This window comes from Dasypus novemcinctus, chromosome 28, assembly GCF_030445035.2.
Source record: "Dasypus novemcinctus isolate mDasNov1 chromosome 28, mDasNov1.1.hap2, whole genome shotgun sequence".
NCBI classification, from domain to species: domain Eukaryota; kingdom Metazoa; phylum Chordata; class Mammalia; order Cingulata; family Dasypodidae; genus Dasypus; species Dasypus novemcinctus.
The window spans coordinates 22,164,926-22,182,161 of NC_080700.1; the positions used below are offsets into that span (position 1 = coordinate 22,164,926).

The 17,236-nt window shown below is 45.0% G+C and overlaps 1 protein-coding gene across 7 annotated transcripts in view; it reads right to left on the reverse strand.

The window, feature by feature from the left end:
- PRKN (parkin RBR E3 ubiquitin protein ligase) overlaps positions 1-17,236 on the reverse strand; it is a 1,534,725-nt gene that overhangs the window by 34,792 nt on the left and 1,482,697 nt on the right. For all 7 annotated transcript variants that reach the window (XM_058289661.2, XM_058289664.2, XM_058289660.1 and 4 more), the window contains one exon: positions 15,619-15,702. In XM_058289661.2, the coding sequence (XP_058145644.1) occupies positions 15,619-15,702 (84 nt within the window). The remainder of the gene's footprint in view (positions 1-15,618; positions 15,703-17,236) is intronic.

The following is a 17,236-nucleotide window of genomic DNA, read 5'->3' on the forward strand; positions in this document are numbered from 1 at the left end:
GAGGAGATAAAACAATCTATGTGTGTGCAGCATTTGTTGTTGTTATTGTTGTTATATTCTATGTCTTGTATAGCAAAAAGGTTTCTGTAAACATATTTTCCCTCATTACTGAGTTGTTCTAACAGCTTGTTTATGATGCCTAGTATTCAGGGGAAGAATTTACATTTCGACCTTCTTTAGCAAGTCTTCCAGAATTCCTAACCCTCCCATCGCCTGAAGCCAACAGCCGCATTGGCAGGTGAGCACGGCCCCTGCTCGGGGAGCCAGCCACGCAGCCTTTGTGAGGGGCTGGAGGGGAGGACGGAACTCTGTGGCTGGGGTGGATGTTAGAAAACTCGGGAGCTAGCAGACTTCGTAGCAGAGGGCTAGGAACAAATAGTTATGATTACTAAATCGTTACAGCAATGCCTTTATGTTATAAAATAGCCAAAGGTTAATATCTGAAATTACTGTCTCCTCACTCCTGTTTACGGTTACTCCAGAGTTAGCCTCACCTGGGGTACACTTACTATTGTGATGGTAATTCTAGACTGAACTTACCCCTGCTTATGGTTGTTCCAAAACCAGCCTCACCTTTGCAGATGCTTGTTATTTTGATGGTAAGTACCATCCACTTGCTTTTTAAGTAAAAAGTCTTAAGTACCACTCCACCCTCCTCTGTTTAACATCCATATGAAAAATCTTGTAACTGACCTTTGTTCTGTATACCCATGTGGCAGTTTGATATTATTTATGAATTCCAAAAAGAGATATTGATTAGGTTTGTAAACTGGTCTGTTCCTCTGGGCGTGGTACCCTTGGATTGTATTAGGTTCAAAGGCTTTATGTTTACTTGATTAAATCAAGATTAGGGCTTGGATAGACCATGTCATGAGGGTGACTCAGGGTTGAATCCCTGCCCCCTTGGTGGGCTGTATAAACCGACCCCCCACAGAGGAAGAGACAGAAATAGTGAGAGCTCCAAAGAGGCGGCGGCAGAGGACAGAGCTTTGATCCTGGGGCCCCAGAGAGGGCTGAGCCATTGGCCCGATTGTTTGCAGCTGAGGAGATGAGCGCTCTAAGCAGCTAACAAGGCCCAGAAAGAAACGAGCCCTCCAGCCTGCAGCTGAGATTGGAAGAAGTTGGGCCCATGGACCCTTCAGAGGAAAGAGGAAGGTTGAACCCTCCCAGACACCGCCCGCCATCTTGCTTCAACACGTGGCAACAGACTGTGGTGAAGAAGTAATCTTGAGTTGGACTCTATAGGGCCTTCTAACTGTAAGCTTCTACCCCCAATAAATACCCTTTATAAAAGCCAACAGAGGAAAGCAGATTTGGCTCAACTGATGGAGTGTCTGTCTACCATAGAGGAGGTTCAGGGTTTAAACCTAGGGCTTCCTGACCTGTGTGGTGAGCTGGCCCACATGCAGTGCTGATGCATGCAGGGGTGTCCCCCGCGTAGGGGAGCCCCACGTGCATGGAGTGCGCCCTGCAAGGAAAGCTGCCCCGCGTGAAAAAAGTGCAGCCTTCCCAGGAGTGGTGCCACACACACGGAGAACTGATGCAGCAAGATGATGCAACAAAAAGAGACACAGATTCCTGGTGCTGCTGACAAGAATGCAAGCAGACACAGAAGTACACATAGCAAATGGACATGGACAGCAGACAATGGGGGGGAAGGGGAGAGAGAAAAATAAAAGCCAACAGATTTCTGGTACTTCGCATCAGCACACCTTTGGCTGACCAATACAACCCCTATCCCAGAACCTTGTGACTCACCCTGCTTTGGTAGCCACCCTCCATCCTGTTCAGCCCTTCAATGTTTATTAATGAAGGGAATCTGTGCCAGCTCCACCCCAATTAATCATTAGCATCCTGATGTTATAAAATAGTACAACCTCTGCAGTTCTGGGAGGCAGTTTTGGGTCCACTAGGCCACTGGCCTCCTTCACTTGTGCAAACAAATAAACTCTCTCTTTGATACCCTTGTATCCCAGGAATTGGTCTTGAAAGTGCATCAGGAAGAAATGCACCTGCTTTTGCTCAGTATCAATTTGTGGCTCCCTCAGTGTGGATGCACACTGAATGGAAGGAAATCATCTGGGGGTGTGACGCTTCTACAGAGGGGTGAGACCCTGGGAGAGAAGCTGAGGCCCCAGTGCGATGCTGTGGCAGGTGCTTAGTGCTGGCGGTTTCTGGAGGCACAGACCCAGAGCAGAACACAATTTCAGAGGTAAAGGAAGGATTCTTGAGGGACAGAGACCTGGGTCTGTGAGGTAAGGAACAGTGTCCCAGGGCCTGCAGGATGTGCCTCTGTCAGTGGGTGGTGTACCCATGTGCAAGTGTGCGTTCATTCATCTTTCTAGCTTGTCTTTCATTTTCTCCATCTAAAGTGCCTGACATCTTTAGCATGTAGCTTAAAAAAGAAAAAAGAAAACCATCTGTGGCAGTTTGAGATTATTTTATGAATCCCCAAAAGAGAAAGAGTATGTTTGTAAATTAATCTCTTCCTCTGGGTGTGATACCCTTTGATTGCGTCAAATACAGCCAAGGTGCCTTTGATTAGATTACTTGATAAGACTGATTTAGGGCTTTGATTCAACTATGTCAGTAAGGTGTGACTTCGGTTGAGTCCCCACCCTCTGGCTGGGTCTGATATAAGCAGACCTACATGGACAGACAGACATGTGAGAAGAGAAGGAGAAACCTCACACAGCTGAGGCCCTGGGGAGAGATGAGACATTTTGCCTGCTAGCTTGCAGCTGAGACATGGAAGAAAGCAGATCAACCGAAACTGATAAAGGCCCAGAAATAAACCCTCCACCAGGAGAGAGAGGACTTCACTTCAGCGTGGACTTCTCTTAAGCACTGAGCCTCTAGAGGCTGGGCCCACGGAGCCTCAAGAGGAAGAGGAATTCCAGAGGGGAAGGCAGGGGCCAGCCAGAGATCGGCGGCCATCTTGTTCCAACTGGTGGCAAATAACTTTGGTGAGAAAGCAACCTTCAGCTGGACTTTTTAAGGCCTTCTAACAGTAAGCTTTCACCCCAAATGAATACCCTTTATAAAAGTCATCAGATTTCTGGTACTTTGCATTGGCAGTCCTTTTTTTTTTTTTTTAAAGATTTATTTACTTATTTAATTCCCCCCTCCCCCCCCAATTGTCTGTTCTCTGTGTCTATTTGCTGCGTCTTGTTTCTTTGTCCACTTCTGTTGTCAGCAGCAGCACGGGAAGTGTGGGCGGCGCCATTCCTCAGCAGGCTGCTCCCTCCTTCGCGCTGGGCGGCTCTCCTTATGGGTGCACTCCTTGCGCGTGGGGCTCCCCTACGCGGGGGACACCCCTGCGTGGCACGGCACTCCTTGCGTGCATCAGCACTGCGCATGGGCCAGCTCCACACAGGTCAAGGAAGCCCGGGGTTTGAACCGTGGACCTCCCATGTGGTAGATGGACACCCTAACCACTGGGCCAAGTCCGTTTCCCTGCATTGGCAATCCTTTGGTGGACTGATACACGCTCCAAACCCCAGAGTCTTACCAGTCCATAGTACTTTACATTTTATAAAATGCTTTACATAATTGCTCCTTTCACTATTTATAGATCTTACTGGCCACCCATGGCAGGTGAGGAAATAGACTGTTAGAATGTGAACGACTTGCCTGGAAGTGGAAGAAACCAAAGCCAGTTTGTTTGACTACCAGCCCATGGCCATTTCTCCTATCCCAGAACAAACATTTTCACACACTCTAAGTGCTGTGGAAATGTACTACAGAGGGCCCGGGGTTGCCTTTGGGATTTACTCAGCTCTTTCAATTGAATGACAAGCCAGGAAGATGCACTGGCATTTAATGGAGATCTAGCACAGTCATTACTTCCTGTCTGCACAATCCACTTATCTGCTTAGCCTGAGTCAAGGATTTAAGTGAAGTGGCATCAATAAAGCTGTTTTACTTAAGCCAACAAGTGATTCAGGAAATGCACTCCTGAGTAACCAAGAACCTAGATCTCTGAGAAGAATAAATTTCACCCTCTTCCTAGTTCTAAGCTAACAGCAGTAAACGGCAGAAAGATAACTCTGTGGGGAGACAGGAGGACAAAATATATCAAGGGATAAAGAATTTCCAAAGCCGTTCTTATTTCTCTCCTGCTCCACTGTGCTGGTTTGAGTCTTTTGTGGACCCCAGAAAATTATGTTCTTGAGCTAACCCATTCCTGTATGTATAAGCTTATTGTACCTTTTAGTTGGATTCAGTAAGGGCCTTTGATTAGATTGCGGGGCCCAGGGTGGGTGCTAATCCTCTCACTGGAGTCTTATAAAAACTAGGGACTGAAAGCAGAGACACACAGAGAAAGAGAGCTGCCCCTTTACCCTGCCATGTGAGCAAGGACTCCAGGATCACCTATAGCCACTAAAAGACGTCCAAAGAGGCTGAGAGAGGCCAGAGGCTAGACTCAGTGGAGCAGCCCAAAGCTGACGTGATGTAGCCCAGTGAGAGACATGCCTGATTGCGCACAGCTGAACTCAGGGAGAAAGGTGAGCCTGGAGGAGAAGGCAGAGACAGGCCGCCATTTTGCCTTGCCTTGTGGCAGGAGTCCAGCATCTGCCAGCAGCCGACCTTTGGTGAGACAGCGTCTCTGATGTTGATTTGATCTGGACATTTTCACAGCCTCGGAACTGTAAGATCTTACCCTAATAAATTCCCATTATAGAAGCCACCCCTTTCTGGTATTTTGCCTTGGAAGCCTTTAGCGAACTACAACACTCCACTGAGGGGAAGATGTCTCTCACAGAGCCGGTGATCAACTTGGGTGGGTACAGTAGGGATCGTAGGTGAAGGGTGATCCACTGGAGATTAACTTTCTGTCTTTGCCTTGGGTTCCTGCCTATTTCTGTCCTCTGAGCTGTCTATGCAGTCACTCTATCGCCCATTCAGCACTTCTGCTGAGATGCCTCAAATGAACTTACTGTATGCCCTTGCATGACCTGCTTTTGTTCCCGTGTTTCCTCTTCTGAGTGAATGGCACCATGATCCACCCAAGTTAGACACTTGATCATGCCTTCCTCATCCCCACCTTCTTAATTGTCAAGGTGGATGGATTCTACTTCAAATCACTTGGCTTCCATGTATTTCACTACTGCAGCCACGAGCTCTGCAGCCGTGTCTCTCTGGCCTAGATTCCTGTAGTGGGTGCTCTGTTCCACCACCCAGCCTCACCCTACCTTGACACTTAGGTACTCCTTTCCCCAGGCACTGGGAAAGTTGGCTGCTGATGGATTTCACCTGAGACTCTGTCCAGGCATTGCCCTCAATCAAAGAGAGCTGCCCCACTCGAGGTCACACCTCACATATCCAGTGACTGGGGGATGTGTGCTCACAGGCTCCAGTCTCTTAGCCTCAAGGTGAGATAACTTGGAAGAGCCACCCAAGTTGTCAAGCTGCCCTCAGGATCAGCCGAGTCTCCTTCGCAACTGCATCTCCATTTGGCTTCTCCCTCTGCACAATCCTGTTTCTTTCTCTTCCTTTGGGTGCTGTTCCTGAGAGCACTCTGGAAATTCTCTATGAACGTGACCTAGGACAGCCAGTATCAGGAGTGGTCCTAAGAAGCAAACTCTAAAACGGGGTTTGGAGTTGGATACCTGCCCGCTGGCTGTCCCTGATAGTCCCTAGAAGACAGCTGTGGTACAATTGTTAAAAAGTTTGCTGTTGAAGAGCTGGATGTGAGACTGAAGGACGTGAATGTACTAATGGATTTGTTATCTCGGGGTTTGAGAATGTTGGGGAAAGAGTAAGGAGGACTTTGGAATCAAACGGCTGTGGCTGGAGATCACTGATGCACTGGAGTAAGCAATGAAAGACTAAGCATGATTAATCACCAGTATCAGGTGAAATGTAAAGGCCAGCATATAGTGAAGCTCTCATCTCCTATAGGACGTGGAAGTTGAGGATCAGGCCCAGGACTTAATTAGGAGAGGAGCAGAGCTGCAGCGAAGGTGGAATTCTCCACTCCGGTGGATCTGTGATTGAAAAGGAATGGAACCTGACAGCTTGGGTGGGAATGTACTTGAGAATATCAACCCCCAGTTTCCCCTCATGCTCTAGACCTGGGCAAGTAGCCCAGCTCCTTTTGTCTAAGTGCTAGCACATGCACTTTGCTTGAAGACAATGCGGAGGTAGTTTCTGCCTTGCAAATCACCTTATACCTACTTCCGGCTCCCCCCTAACCTCTTTTCCTGGCCACCAGGCCAAGACCTATGGTCAAGTCACAACACAAACTGGCAGGGCAAGTGCCAGGAGTGCTAAGAGGGTAAAGAGACTACACACCAAGGATGATGCAGGCTCTATCAGAACATGTGCTGGCAGAAGCAGGGCAAGTATGTATGTGATGAGATCCCGTGAGTGTTGGCCCAAGGAGCGTGAAACATAAAGCTGGATAAGGGAGAGCTTGTCAGTATGAGAACACTCTCCCTTGATTTGGGATTTACTATCCTGACAGTGTTAATATACAGCTGGGTTGGATTTTTGAAACTTGAGAAAAGTGATGGCCCTCTGAAAATGAAGTGCAGATGCCAGAACTTCCAAGGCGGATGGTGAAGGAAAAGGCCAAAGAGCTCAGGGATGTGGGCGTAATCAAGTAGCCAGAAAACAGACCGGCCAACTGCACTTCTACTCCATTTACCCAAGTGGTATAGAGCATACCAGTGGAAGGGTCACCAGCATTGCTGAGAAATCCAGTGGTGTCTTCTCTAGGCCTGGGCTGACAAGGGGACCTGTTGTTACAAAATTGGGCTCCCTGATAGCAATGGAAATAACAAGCATCTCCAAATACGATATGTCATATTGTAGTCCTTGATTGTCAGAAGCAAGGTGAGTTCAGCTATTGCAATGAACATCAAGGCTGGGTGGTGGACACTGGTCCTCAGGGAGGCACAGAGTTGGTAAGAGAATAGGACACTCTAGGCACAAGATGGAAGAGCTGCCTGCAAGTGTACTGCTCAATCTATGAAACCAAAAGCAGTCAAGGACGGTTGATTAGGGGTTTCAGAGAAGCTGCCAGAATGAAAGTCATGATCCCCGCCTGGTTCCACACCTGAGAGGCACTGAGAGAGAGGCTTGGCCCCAAGAGGGAGGACCCAGGAACCCCACGGGACATGCGTGCAGTGTTTATCCATAGGTTTCTCCAAAGGGGCATACGGCTATTTGCTAGGGTAACTATGCACTAAGTAAAGGGCAACACTGAAACATTTTGAGGAATGTTCAATATAGAACATAATTTGAGAGTGAAACCTGAAAACAAGAAGCACAACCGAGGCTCCCTGTTTGAGCATATTAACATGGTGTCAGGTGCCTGGTATTGTTTCTCATTTCTATTAGGAAAGAGGGCCAGAAGCAGTTCACATTCACATCGGAGGGACAACAGTAAACTTTTATAGTCTCGTCCTCAACTATGTTAATAGCCTAGGCTCTTTATAATAGAGTCTGAAGAGGTCTGAAAAATCTGCAGTACATCTCGTTCCATTATCAGTGAAAAATTAATTGGGAAGCAGATGTGGCTCAAGTGGTTGGGCTCCCGCCTACCACATGGGAGGTCCGTGGTTAGGTTCCTGGTGCCTCCTAAAGAAGACAGCAAGCTGGCATGGCAGGCAGGCATGGCAAGTTGACAACAAGCTGACCCAACAAAAGATACAAGAAGAAAGACATAATGAGAGACACAGCAAAGCAGGGAGTGGAGGTGGCTCAAGCCATTAGGCACCTCCCCCCACATTGGAGGTACCAGGTTTGGTTCCTGGTGCCTTCTAAAGAAACAAGGAAGGGAAACAGATGTGTCTCAAGCAGTTGGGCTCCTGTCTACCATATGGGAGGTCCAGGGTTTGATGCCCAGGGCCTCCTGGTGAAGGCGAGCTGGCCCACACGGTGAGCTGGCCCATGTGGAGTGCCGCCCTGCACGGGAATGCCACCTAGGTGGGAGTGCCGCCCCATATAGGAGTGCCACCCCACATAGGAGTGCCGGCCGACGTGGAGAGTTGGTGCAGCAATATGACGCAGCAAGAGACACTGAGGACAGACAATAAGGGATTTAACAGAACAGGGAGCTGAGGTGGCACAAGAGAATGATCGCCTCTCTCCCACTCTGGAAGGTCCCAGGATTGGTTCCCAGAGCTGCCTAATGAGAATACAAGCAGACGCAGAAGAACACACAGACAGCAGACAACAGGGGTGGGTAGGGAGAAGGAATAAATAAATAAATCTTAAAAAAAAAAAAGAAACAAGGAAGATGAACAGACACAACAAGAGCAAACAACAAGGGGTGGGGAGAAATTAATTAAATAAATCTTTTAAAAAATTAATGGGATTATAACCAAAATTCCAATGGTCTTCTTACAGAAACAGAGGAGCCAATCATCAAAATTATGTGGCAGTGTAAGGGGCCCTGAAGAGCCAAAGCCATCCTGGAAAAGATGAATGAAGTAAGATTCATACTTTCTGAACTTAAAATTTATTACGAAGTCACAGTTATCAAAACAACATAGCACTGGCACAAGGACTGGCATATAGACCAAAGGAATTGAATTGAGGGTTCAGAAATCAGCCCTCACATTTACAGCCAATTGGTATTTGGAAAAGAATAGTCACTTTGACAAAAATGGTGCTGGGAGAACTGGATATCCATATGCCAAAGAATGAAGGTGAACCCTTTCCTCACACCATATACAAAAATTAACTCAAAATGGATCATAGTCCTACATGTAAGAGCCAGAACTACGAAATGCTTAGAAGAAAAAGTAGGGAAGCATCTTCAGACTTTGTGTCTGTTTTTGAGACTTTACACCCAAAGCACAAGCAACAAAAGAAAAAAACAGCTAAACGGGACCTTATCAAAATTTGAAACCTTTTGTCTCAAAGGACTTTATCGTGAAAGTAAAAACACAGCCTACAGAATGGGGGAAAATATTTGGAAACCACATATCCAATAAGGTTTTAATATCCAGAATATATAAAGAAATCCTGTAACTCAATAATAAAAAGACAACCCATTTTAAAAATGGGCAAAAGACTTGGAACAGATCTTTCTCCAAAGAAGACAAACAAATGGCCAAAAGTGCATGAAAAGATGCTGAATATCAGTAGCCGTAAGGGAAATGCAGGTCGAAACCACAATAAGATAGCATTTCATACCCACTAGAATGGCTGCTACCCAAAAAATAGAACATTACAGGGGTCAGAGAGGCTGTAGTGAAATAGGAGCCCTCCTTCATTATTGGTAGGAATGTAAGAGGTGCACTCACTGTGGAGGACAGTTTGACTGTTCCTCAGAAAGTTAGGTATAGAATTACTATTTGATCCAGCAATCCCATTTTTAGATATATGCCCAAAAGATTTGAAAGCAGGAACTCAAACAGATATTTGCACACCAACGCTCAATGTGGTGGCATTGTTCACAATTGCCAAAAGATGGAAGCAACCCAAGTGTCCATCAAGCAATGAATGGATAAATAAAATGTAGTATACAACTACAGTGGAATATTATTCAGCCATCAAAAAGAATGAAGTTCTGACACAGACAACCACATAGGTGAACCCTGAAGATATCATGTTAAGTGAAATAAGCCAGACAAAAAATGACAAATATTGTATGATCTCACTGACATGAAATAAGTAGGATAAACAAACTCACAGAGTCAGAATCTAGATGATAGGTTACCAGGGGTTAGAGTGGGGGTAGAGAATGGGGAATTAATACTTAAATTGTACAGAGTTTCTACTTGGGGTGATGGAAAAATTTTGGTAACAGAAAGTGGTGATGTTAGTACAAAATTGAGAGCACAATAAAGGGCATTGAATTATATATCTGAATATGGTTAAGGGGGGAATTTTAAACTAAAATTAAAAAAATTTTTTTTGAGGTATTGGGGGCTGGAAATTGAACCCAGGACCTCGTATGTGGGAAGCCAGCGCTCAATCACCGAGCTACAGTGGCTTTCCTGAGTTGGTTTTTTGTTTGTTTGTTTTGCTTGTGGTTCATTTCTGTTTTTTTTTCAGGAGGCACTGAGAACCAAACCTGGGGAGGTGGGAGCTCAACTGCTTGAGCCACATCTGCTCCCAAAAGTTAAAATTTAAGCACACAAAAACTGTACAACATAATGTAAACTTAAGTTAGTAGCATAGTTATAATAATATTGTTTCATAAATTGTAATTGGGGGGTAATTGGGAACTGTATTTTTTGCATGATTTTTCTTTAAACCTACAACTTCTTAAAGAAGTGAATAAAATAAAAATAAAATAAAAATAGTTTAGAATATTTGGAAAAACTATCACCGTGAATTGCATGCAAAGAAGTATTATATGCTGCAAGGATATCATTCTCTTTAAGCAATATCATGAACTGTGCTAAATTGTGTTCAGCCTGGATTAGGTAAAAAAATGTGTTTACTGAGCCTTACTCTCTGATGGGTGTGTGATACAAATCTTAGAGAAATGCAAATACGTTTTCTTTTATTTACTTATTAAGATCAACCAAACCTTAAGGGAAAGAGGTAAAACTTTGAGCACCGTTGATGAACTTTCTCATTCTTCTTCTGATGTAGATGATAACAAGGGTTTAAACACCAAATCTACCCAGATAAATCCTTTAGTCACTCACTGACAGGGACTTCACAGATAGATGCTGAAAATCCAGAACATTTTAACTTGATAGTAAAGAATTTTAAAGAATGGAATGTTCTGAAATCAGAACATAAGGAAGTATATCTCCATAACGTGTTCTGTGGAAATGTTTACCAATATTAGTATGCTTAAATAAACATAACCAGTGAATTCAGGTCTTCTCATCAGCTCTTAAAATGCTGGCTGTGAGTATCTTGGGAGATGTAGGACTGAACTGCAGTTTCCAAAGCAGAGAGGGGGCATGTTGCTTCAGCTGAGTTTACTTTAGCTGGGTGCCTTCAGATGGGAGATCTTAGGTACCCATGTCGGAAAGGGTAGGGCCCTGAGACCCTCTCCCTCAGCACCTGCAGCCAAAAGAGGGAAACCCGAGGCTCTGGATAATGGGGTGTGTCCAGCAATTTACATCCTCACGCTCTTATGACTATTTGCCATCGAAACCACAAACATGGGCTAAGGTGTCCAAGTAGTGATACACTCTAATGTCTGTCTGTCTGAAAGCAGTAAGCAGTACCGTGAGAAAGCCGGGCTTGCTCAACCCAGAGCTGTCAAGGCACCTGAACTTCCTACGTTCCCATTCAGGCTCCTTTCAAGGGAACTAACCAATTTTGGTGTTATATGGAGGAAGCCCCCCCCTGCCCCCCCACTTTTCTTAAAAAAACCAAACCAAACCAAAAAAAAGCAAACATGTCATTAAAACCTTAATGTTTAACTCAGAAAAATGGGAAAAAGAAAGTTTAGAGATGACCTTGAGCATGGAATATGAAAGCAATTACCAAAGGGAGCTTGCCTGCAAGCAACGTCAATTAGCAAACATCAGTTAACACTTACATGGGCGGGGCACCCTCCTAGACTCTCTGGGAAAATGCAGATAAGAGTATTTCCCATGTGGGAGCCCTGGGGAACTTACCGGGACATAATTAAAAGCAGTAATATGTGGAACATTACTTCTATAAAGTATGCAGAGCATCCCTGGAAAGGGATTTTGAGTTTTTTCTTAAAGAGAGTATGAGTGTGTCAAACAGACAACAGGATAGGGGTGATAAAAGAACATTCTGGAAGAAGGGACTGCATGAGTAAAGGTATATCTCTTTAACTGAACTGTGTTCTGCCCGTCTCTAAAGCCTCAGGTCCAAAACAGTACCTGATATCTACTACATTTAACAGCTTGTTATGGTAAGGATGACACCTATAAAGAATAGACATTATTTCATCCATTCAACAAATACGGATACATACCTATAATAAGTTAGGCACTGTTCCAGGCTCTGAAGGCACAGAGCAAGACAAAGTCTGTCTTTTCATGGAGTTTGCATTTCTTTATTATTGGCCACAAGGGTTATATATAACGTGATAGGGATTCAATTAAAGAGTGTTTCCTGTTCTATGACATTACAGTACATTTGACATTACAGAGTCATCCAAGAAAGAATTCAGAAAGCAGGGGCACTGCAGCTAGACTTCTCGGGAACGAGGCTCCTTCCTGCCACCAGCTCCTGAAGACGAGGCCAGTCATGGATGGCTCTTGTTTCAAAGCAAAACAAATCAGCCAACCAAATGAAAATGTCTGCTGGGATTCTGTTGCCCAAGAACGCAAGGCAACTACTTGTTTTTTTCCTGCCATTCTTTCCTAAGTCTTTGATACCATCAGTGTCCCACAGGAAAATGAATCTAACTCAGACGGGCACATGAAGAGAGTTTTTTCCTTCTTAGGGAAGTTATGGCTTTACATAACATGCATAAGACACAGGATTCCCATACGCAACCCTATTAACAGCACCTTGCATTGGTGTGGGACACAAAGAGATTTTAACGGAAGGGATGGCCTACAGAAGGTTGGGAAGGATTACAAGAACCAAAAAGGATGTGAAGAGACTTGTAGACCAGCAACAGCGGGAAGCCATAACTACTGTAAGCCCAAAGGGCAAGAGGAAGAAATGGTGTTATATGCACAGAATGAGCTGGAGCCAAGGAAGGGGTTCCCCAAGACAGGAGGTATAATCCTGAGGGGTCCAGCCACTGTCAGAAATGGGCCTGACCTGGTTCGAGTCTTCTGTGGACCCCAGAAAAGTATGTTCTTAAGCTAATCCATTCCTGTGCGTGGAAGCCCGTTGTATAGGGGGGACTTTGATTAGATTGTGGGACTTAGGGTGGGTCTTGCTGGAGTCTTACGAAATGGGAGAAACAGGCAGAAGGGCACAGAGAAAGAGCCGCCACCATTTTCACCCTGTCATGTGAGAGAGGACTCTAGGATCTCCTACAGCTGCAGAAAGACAGAGAAACCCTGAGAGGCTGGAATCAGCTGAACACAGAAGCATGGAAAGAGGCCCCCAGGAGCCCAGCTGCCAGGAGGAGAGGGGAGAGACAAGCCATGTGCCTAATCTCTCTCAGCTGAGCTTGGGGAGAAGGTGGGCCTGGCGGAGAAAGGAGAAAGACACCGGCAGACCAGCCATCTCGCCCTGCCACGTGGCAGGAGTCCAGCATCTGCCGGCAGCTGGCCTCTGGTGAGACAGCCTCTCTGATGAGGCCGTGGTTTGAACATTTTTACAGCTTTAGCAAACTAAAACAGGGCCCAAGGCAGGAAGGGAGTGGAGATGGACCTCTTGACTTTCCTCTCCCACCATTGCTAAGGCCTCGCATTGGCTAAACCCAATCAAAAGCCGGTCTTGAGGAAGCACAGGGACCCAGCCCATGAACAGTCAGCCTCTAGGGTGCAGAGCTGAGAAGGGAGAAGAATACAGAAGACTTACCACGTTCTCCATGGGATAATTTACCAAGTTCCCTAAGTTTCCATATTCCATCCATAGCTACTCTTGGACGTAGAAAGGGATAAGCCACACAAGCTATTTCATCACACTGAAAGACCTAATTCCATTTGGCCATAGAACCAAGGATTTTTATTTTAATAGAACCAGCTTATTTCATTTCCAGCATTTCTCTCAAATGGGTAGTGATCTCCAGTGCATGACCACTGCCGTTTCATTGACCTGAAATCTTTGAAAGGAAGGTACTTCGTATACCTAACAAAAAACTAATTGCATCTCCCTCTTGGAACAGAAGGCGTTAGATATGTCCTCATGCCTGAATTACTCTAATACTAACAAAATACCCTCATTAGTCTTCTTCAGATTTTCCTTTCAATTCAATTCACTTGGAAGGTTTTTTCCTTGTAGCCATTTGTGACTGCTCTCCACTGGTCTCCCTTCTTTAAGCTGAGCAGTGTCTGTTCTTTGATATTATATTATCCAGCCAGGCAAGCCCATTCCTCCCGGGGCTCAATCAACTTTTCCCATCAGTTAGGCCACTAGACCCAAACCTTAATGTGTTTTTTGATTAATGCCATGCTTCTTTTTAAAGGCAAACTCAAAAATTGGTTTTAAATTGTTCTTAAAATATTGAACAAGCTTTACATTGAAACTGCGGGGAGTTTGGGAAATCAGTGACAGAAGATCAATCCATCACAGGCTAATAAGAGTCCAAGTCCATTAGCTTTCCCTCGTTCTTGCCTGCTTGTCCTCACCCCACGTTCTGTTTCCTTCTGTGTATTTCCTCTGGAGGCTTTCTAATAAATAAACACTTGTTCTTGCAAACCACCAAAATCGATGACTTCTCCCAAGAGGTTCTAAGCAATTGATACTGTTCTCCCTATCCAAGAGGAGGGCAAACTGAGACTTTCCAGGTTTTTAATGGTGCTGCCAAAACCGCAAAGGAAATCATGTTAGTGGCCCACCTCATCCATGTCACACTCTGGGAACACTTGACTGCTCTCGCTGATGAAGAACTTTTCAGTGTCTACAGTTCCCATATCTGCCTGGCAAGCTCCTACTCAACCTTCAAGACCCCGATCTTATGTCACCTCCTCCGTGAAGGCATCCTTCCATGCCAGCATTGGAATTAGTCACTACCTAATCTAAGCTTTCAGAAAACTGCATACACTTCTGTTGTATGTTCGCTACACCAAAATATTGTTTCCCTGGCTCTTCACAAAAACTCTGAGCTTGGTTAGTGCGGGGTCTTCAAATCCCCAGTGCTCAGCAGAAACTAGGTGCTCATTAAATGTTCACTGAATGAATGACAGATCTTCTCTCCTCACGGTGAAGCTGGGAAAGGATTCTCTAAGAGTGGGTAGTAGAGTCGAGGCACTGGAGCATGCCAGGGAAGCTTCTTCAAAGGGTGTATATTTCTCAGCTGCAGAAGGCTAGGTATCTTCACTGCGATTCCCTTCCTGGCTGGCAACAAACCCACGTGACATCTTTTCTCACCACGGACACTTGACTACAGGGCTTCGGCCTGTTCATATGGCCCGAGGGAGAGGACTGCTAGCCCTGCAGCCTGATCCCGCTGCTGCAGAGCTCTGTGTGTTCCCAGCCCCACCCCTGGTCGCTCAGGAAATGGCTCAGAGTGGCACTCGCAAGCGCGGGACCTACTGCCTCCAGAATCCACAGAAACCCATCAAGCATGGTGAGTCTTTCCTTGTGGTTGGAGGTGAGCAATAGAATTATTTTTCCTTTACTTTGGAAGGTGGTCCCAGTATTTCCTGGGGCACCCGACCCCTGGACCCTTAAAATCTTCACTGTCGTGATTGCCTTGTTTTCACTGAGGTTTTCTCACACTCGCTGGAATGGCTCTTCACCAGGTAGCAACAGACTTGCCACTCCCTGTCTATCCAATCCCATTCATCTATTATTATTTTTTATTAGAGTAAAAACCTAGGTTTTACAAACTAGGTTTTATAAACCTAGAACAGTTGTAGGTTTATAAAAACATATAGGAAGTACAAAGTTCCCCTATACCCATCTTTTATACACAGTTTTCCCTATTATTAACATTTTGTACCAGTGTGGTACTTTTGTTGCAATTGATGAAAGAATGGTATTAGAATTCTACTGTTAACTGTAGCCGCTGTTTACATTAGGATTCACTGTTCTCCAACCCCACCTGTGCTGAGCTCTGCTTTGAGGAAAGAGTAAGGTGTTCTGTACCTGAGTAACTGTTCCTGAAGCTTCAAAGAGGGCACTGCATTCTCCTTCATGGTACGCTTCTTTACAATCCCGGCAAAAGACAAACTGCAAAAGAACAAGCATCGTGTCAGGGAGAGGCTTGCTGGATGCATTTGTCTGTAAAACCTTTTTCCTTTCGCAACCTCATTATATTCATTCCTCTGCACTTAGTGATGGTGTCAACACCAAACATCTTTTTGCAAACAGAAACAGAGTTATATATATATATATACACATTTTCACTGGAATCTCTTTTCTTAAATTAGAGAAGATTGTGAGTTTACAAAACAATCACCCCATATATTGCTCCACCACCACTACCTTACAGTGTTGTGACATATTTGTTAAAATTGATGAAAGGACGTCATCATCATATTACTGATATCTATAGTCCATAGCTTATATTTGGTGTATTTTTCCCATAAGCCATCCTATTATTAACACTATGTATTAGTACTATATATTTGTTAGAGTTCACGAGAGAACGTTCTCATAATTGTTCCGTTAACCACTGTCCATCATTCACCGTGGGGTTCACTGTATTACCTGGTCCCCTGCCTCACACAATCCATCCAAAGTATACACTCGGTGGCTCTCAGATTCATCTCGGAGTTGGGCTGTCATCGCATAGGCCATTTTAGAATGCTTTCATTACTCCAAAAGGAAAAATCCCACACCCCTGTATACCTGCCCGTTATTGACCCGTAGCATTGGTAGAGCAACTTCTTTGCCACTGCTGTAAAAATACTACAATATTACTGTTAACTGTAGTCTATATGTTATATTGGTTGTATTTTTCCACGTATCTCCATATTCTTAACACCTTGTAAAAGAGGAACATTCTATTAACCGCAGTCATCATCCACCAGCAAAATCTCTACGATATACATTCCCTAGATTATCCTCCAGCTTTCTTTCAATTGACATTAACCTCCCTAGACTACCCCATTACACCCACTATAATGCGTTGCCATCAAGGTATATTTTCATGAGACTGTTTGCACTTTACTAAAGAATGTTCTAAGCAGTGTGCAGCAGGGTTACAAAGGTGAATAAGTCACATTTCCTTTCTTCAAGATGTTTCCAGTCTAGTGGAACAGACAATTATGCAAATAAATACCTGCGGCCAAGAGTTATTGGTGTTAGGATATGAGGAAAACAATTTCCTGCCTAGTCTTTGTTTACGCACATGGAGATTTCTCTATGCTAATGGCATTATTTTCGTCTTAAAGGCCTCTTATGGAGAGATGGGATGGGGTGAAGTGGAGTCTTCTTCGCCTGGGTGAAAAGCATTCATTCAACTGGCAACTGAAGAGATCCAAGCGATCAACTGTCCTTTGCCCTTTATCTTGCCATGAAGGAAGCTAAAAAGGTAAAAGCCAGCCAGGCTGGCCCAAGGCCTGTCCCGACATTAGACTTCTCCCGAAAGTTCTTCATATTTTCATCCTCATCAACGACATCCTAGAGTTTTGCGGTAGAAGCTGAGGGTGTGGACGCCGCAGGCTGACAGACTGGATTTGGGTCATCCTCCCATTATCTCCAACTGCGAGACCTCGGGAGAGCCACCTTGGTGCCTGTGCCTCGGTTTCCTCCTCTGAAA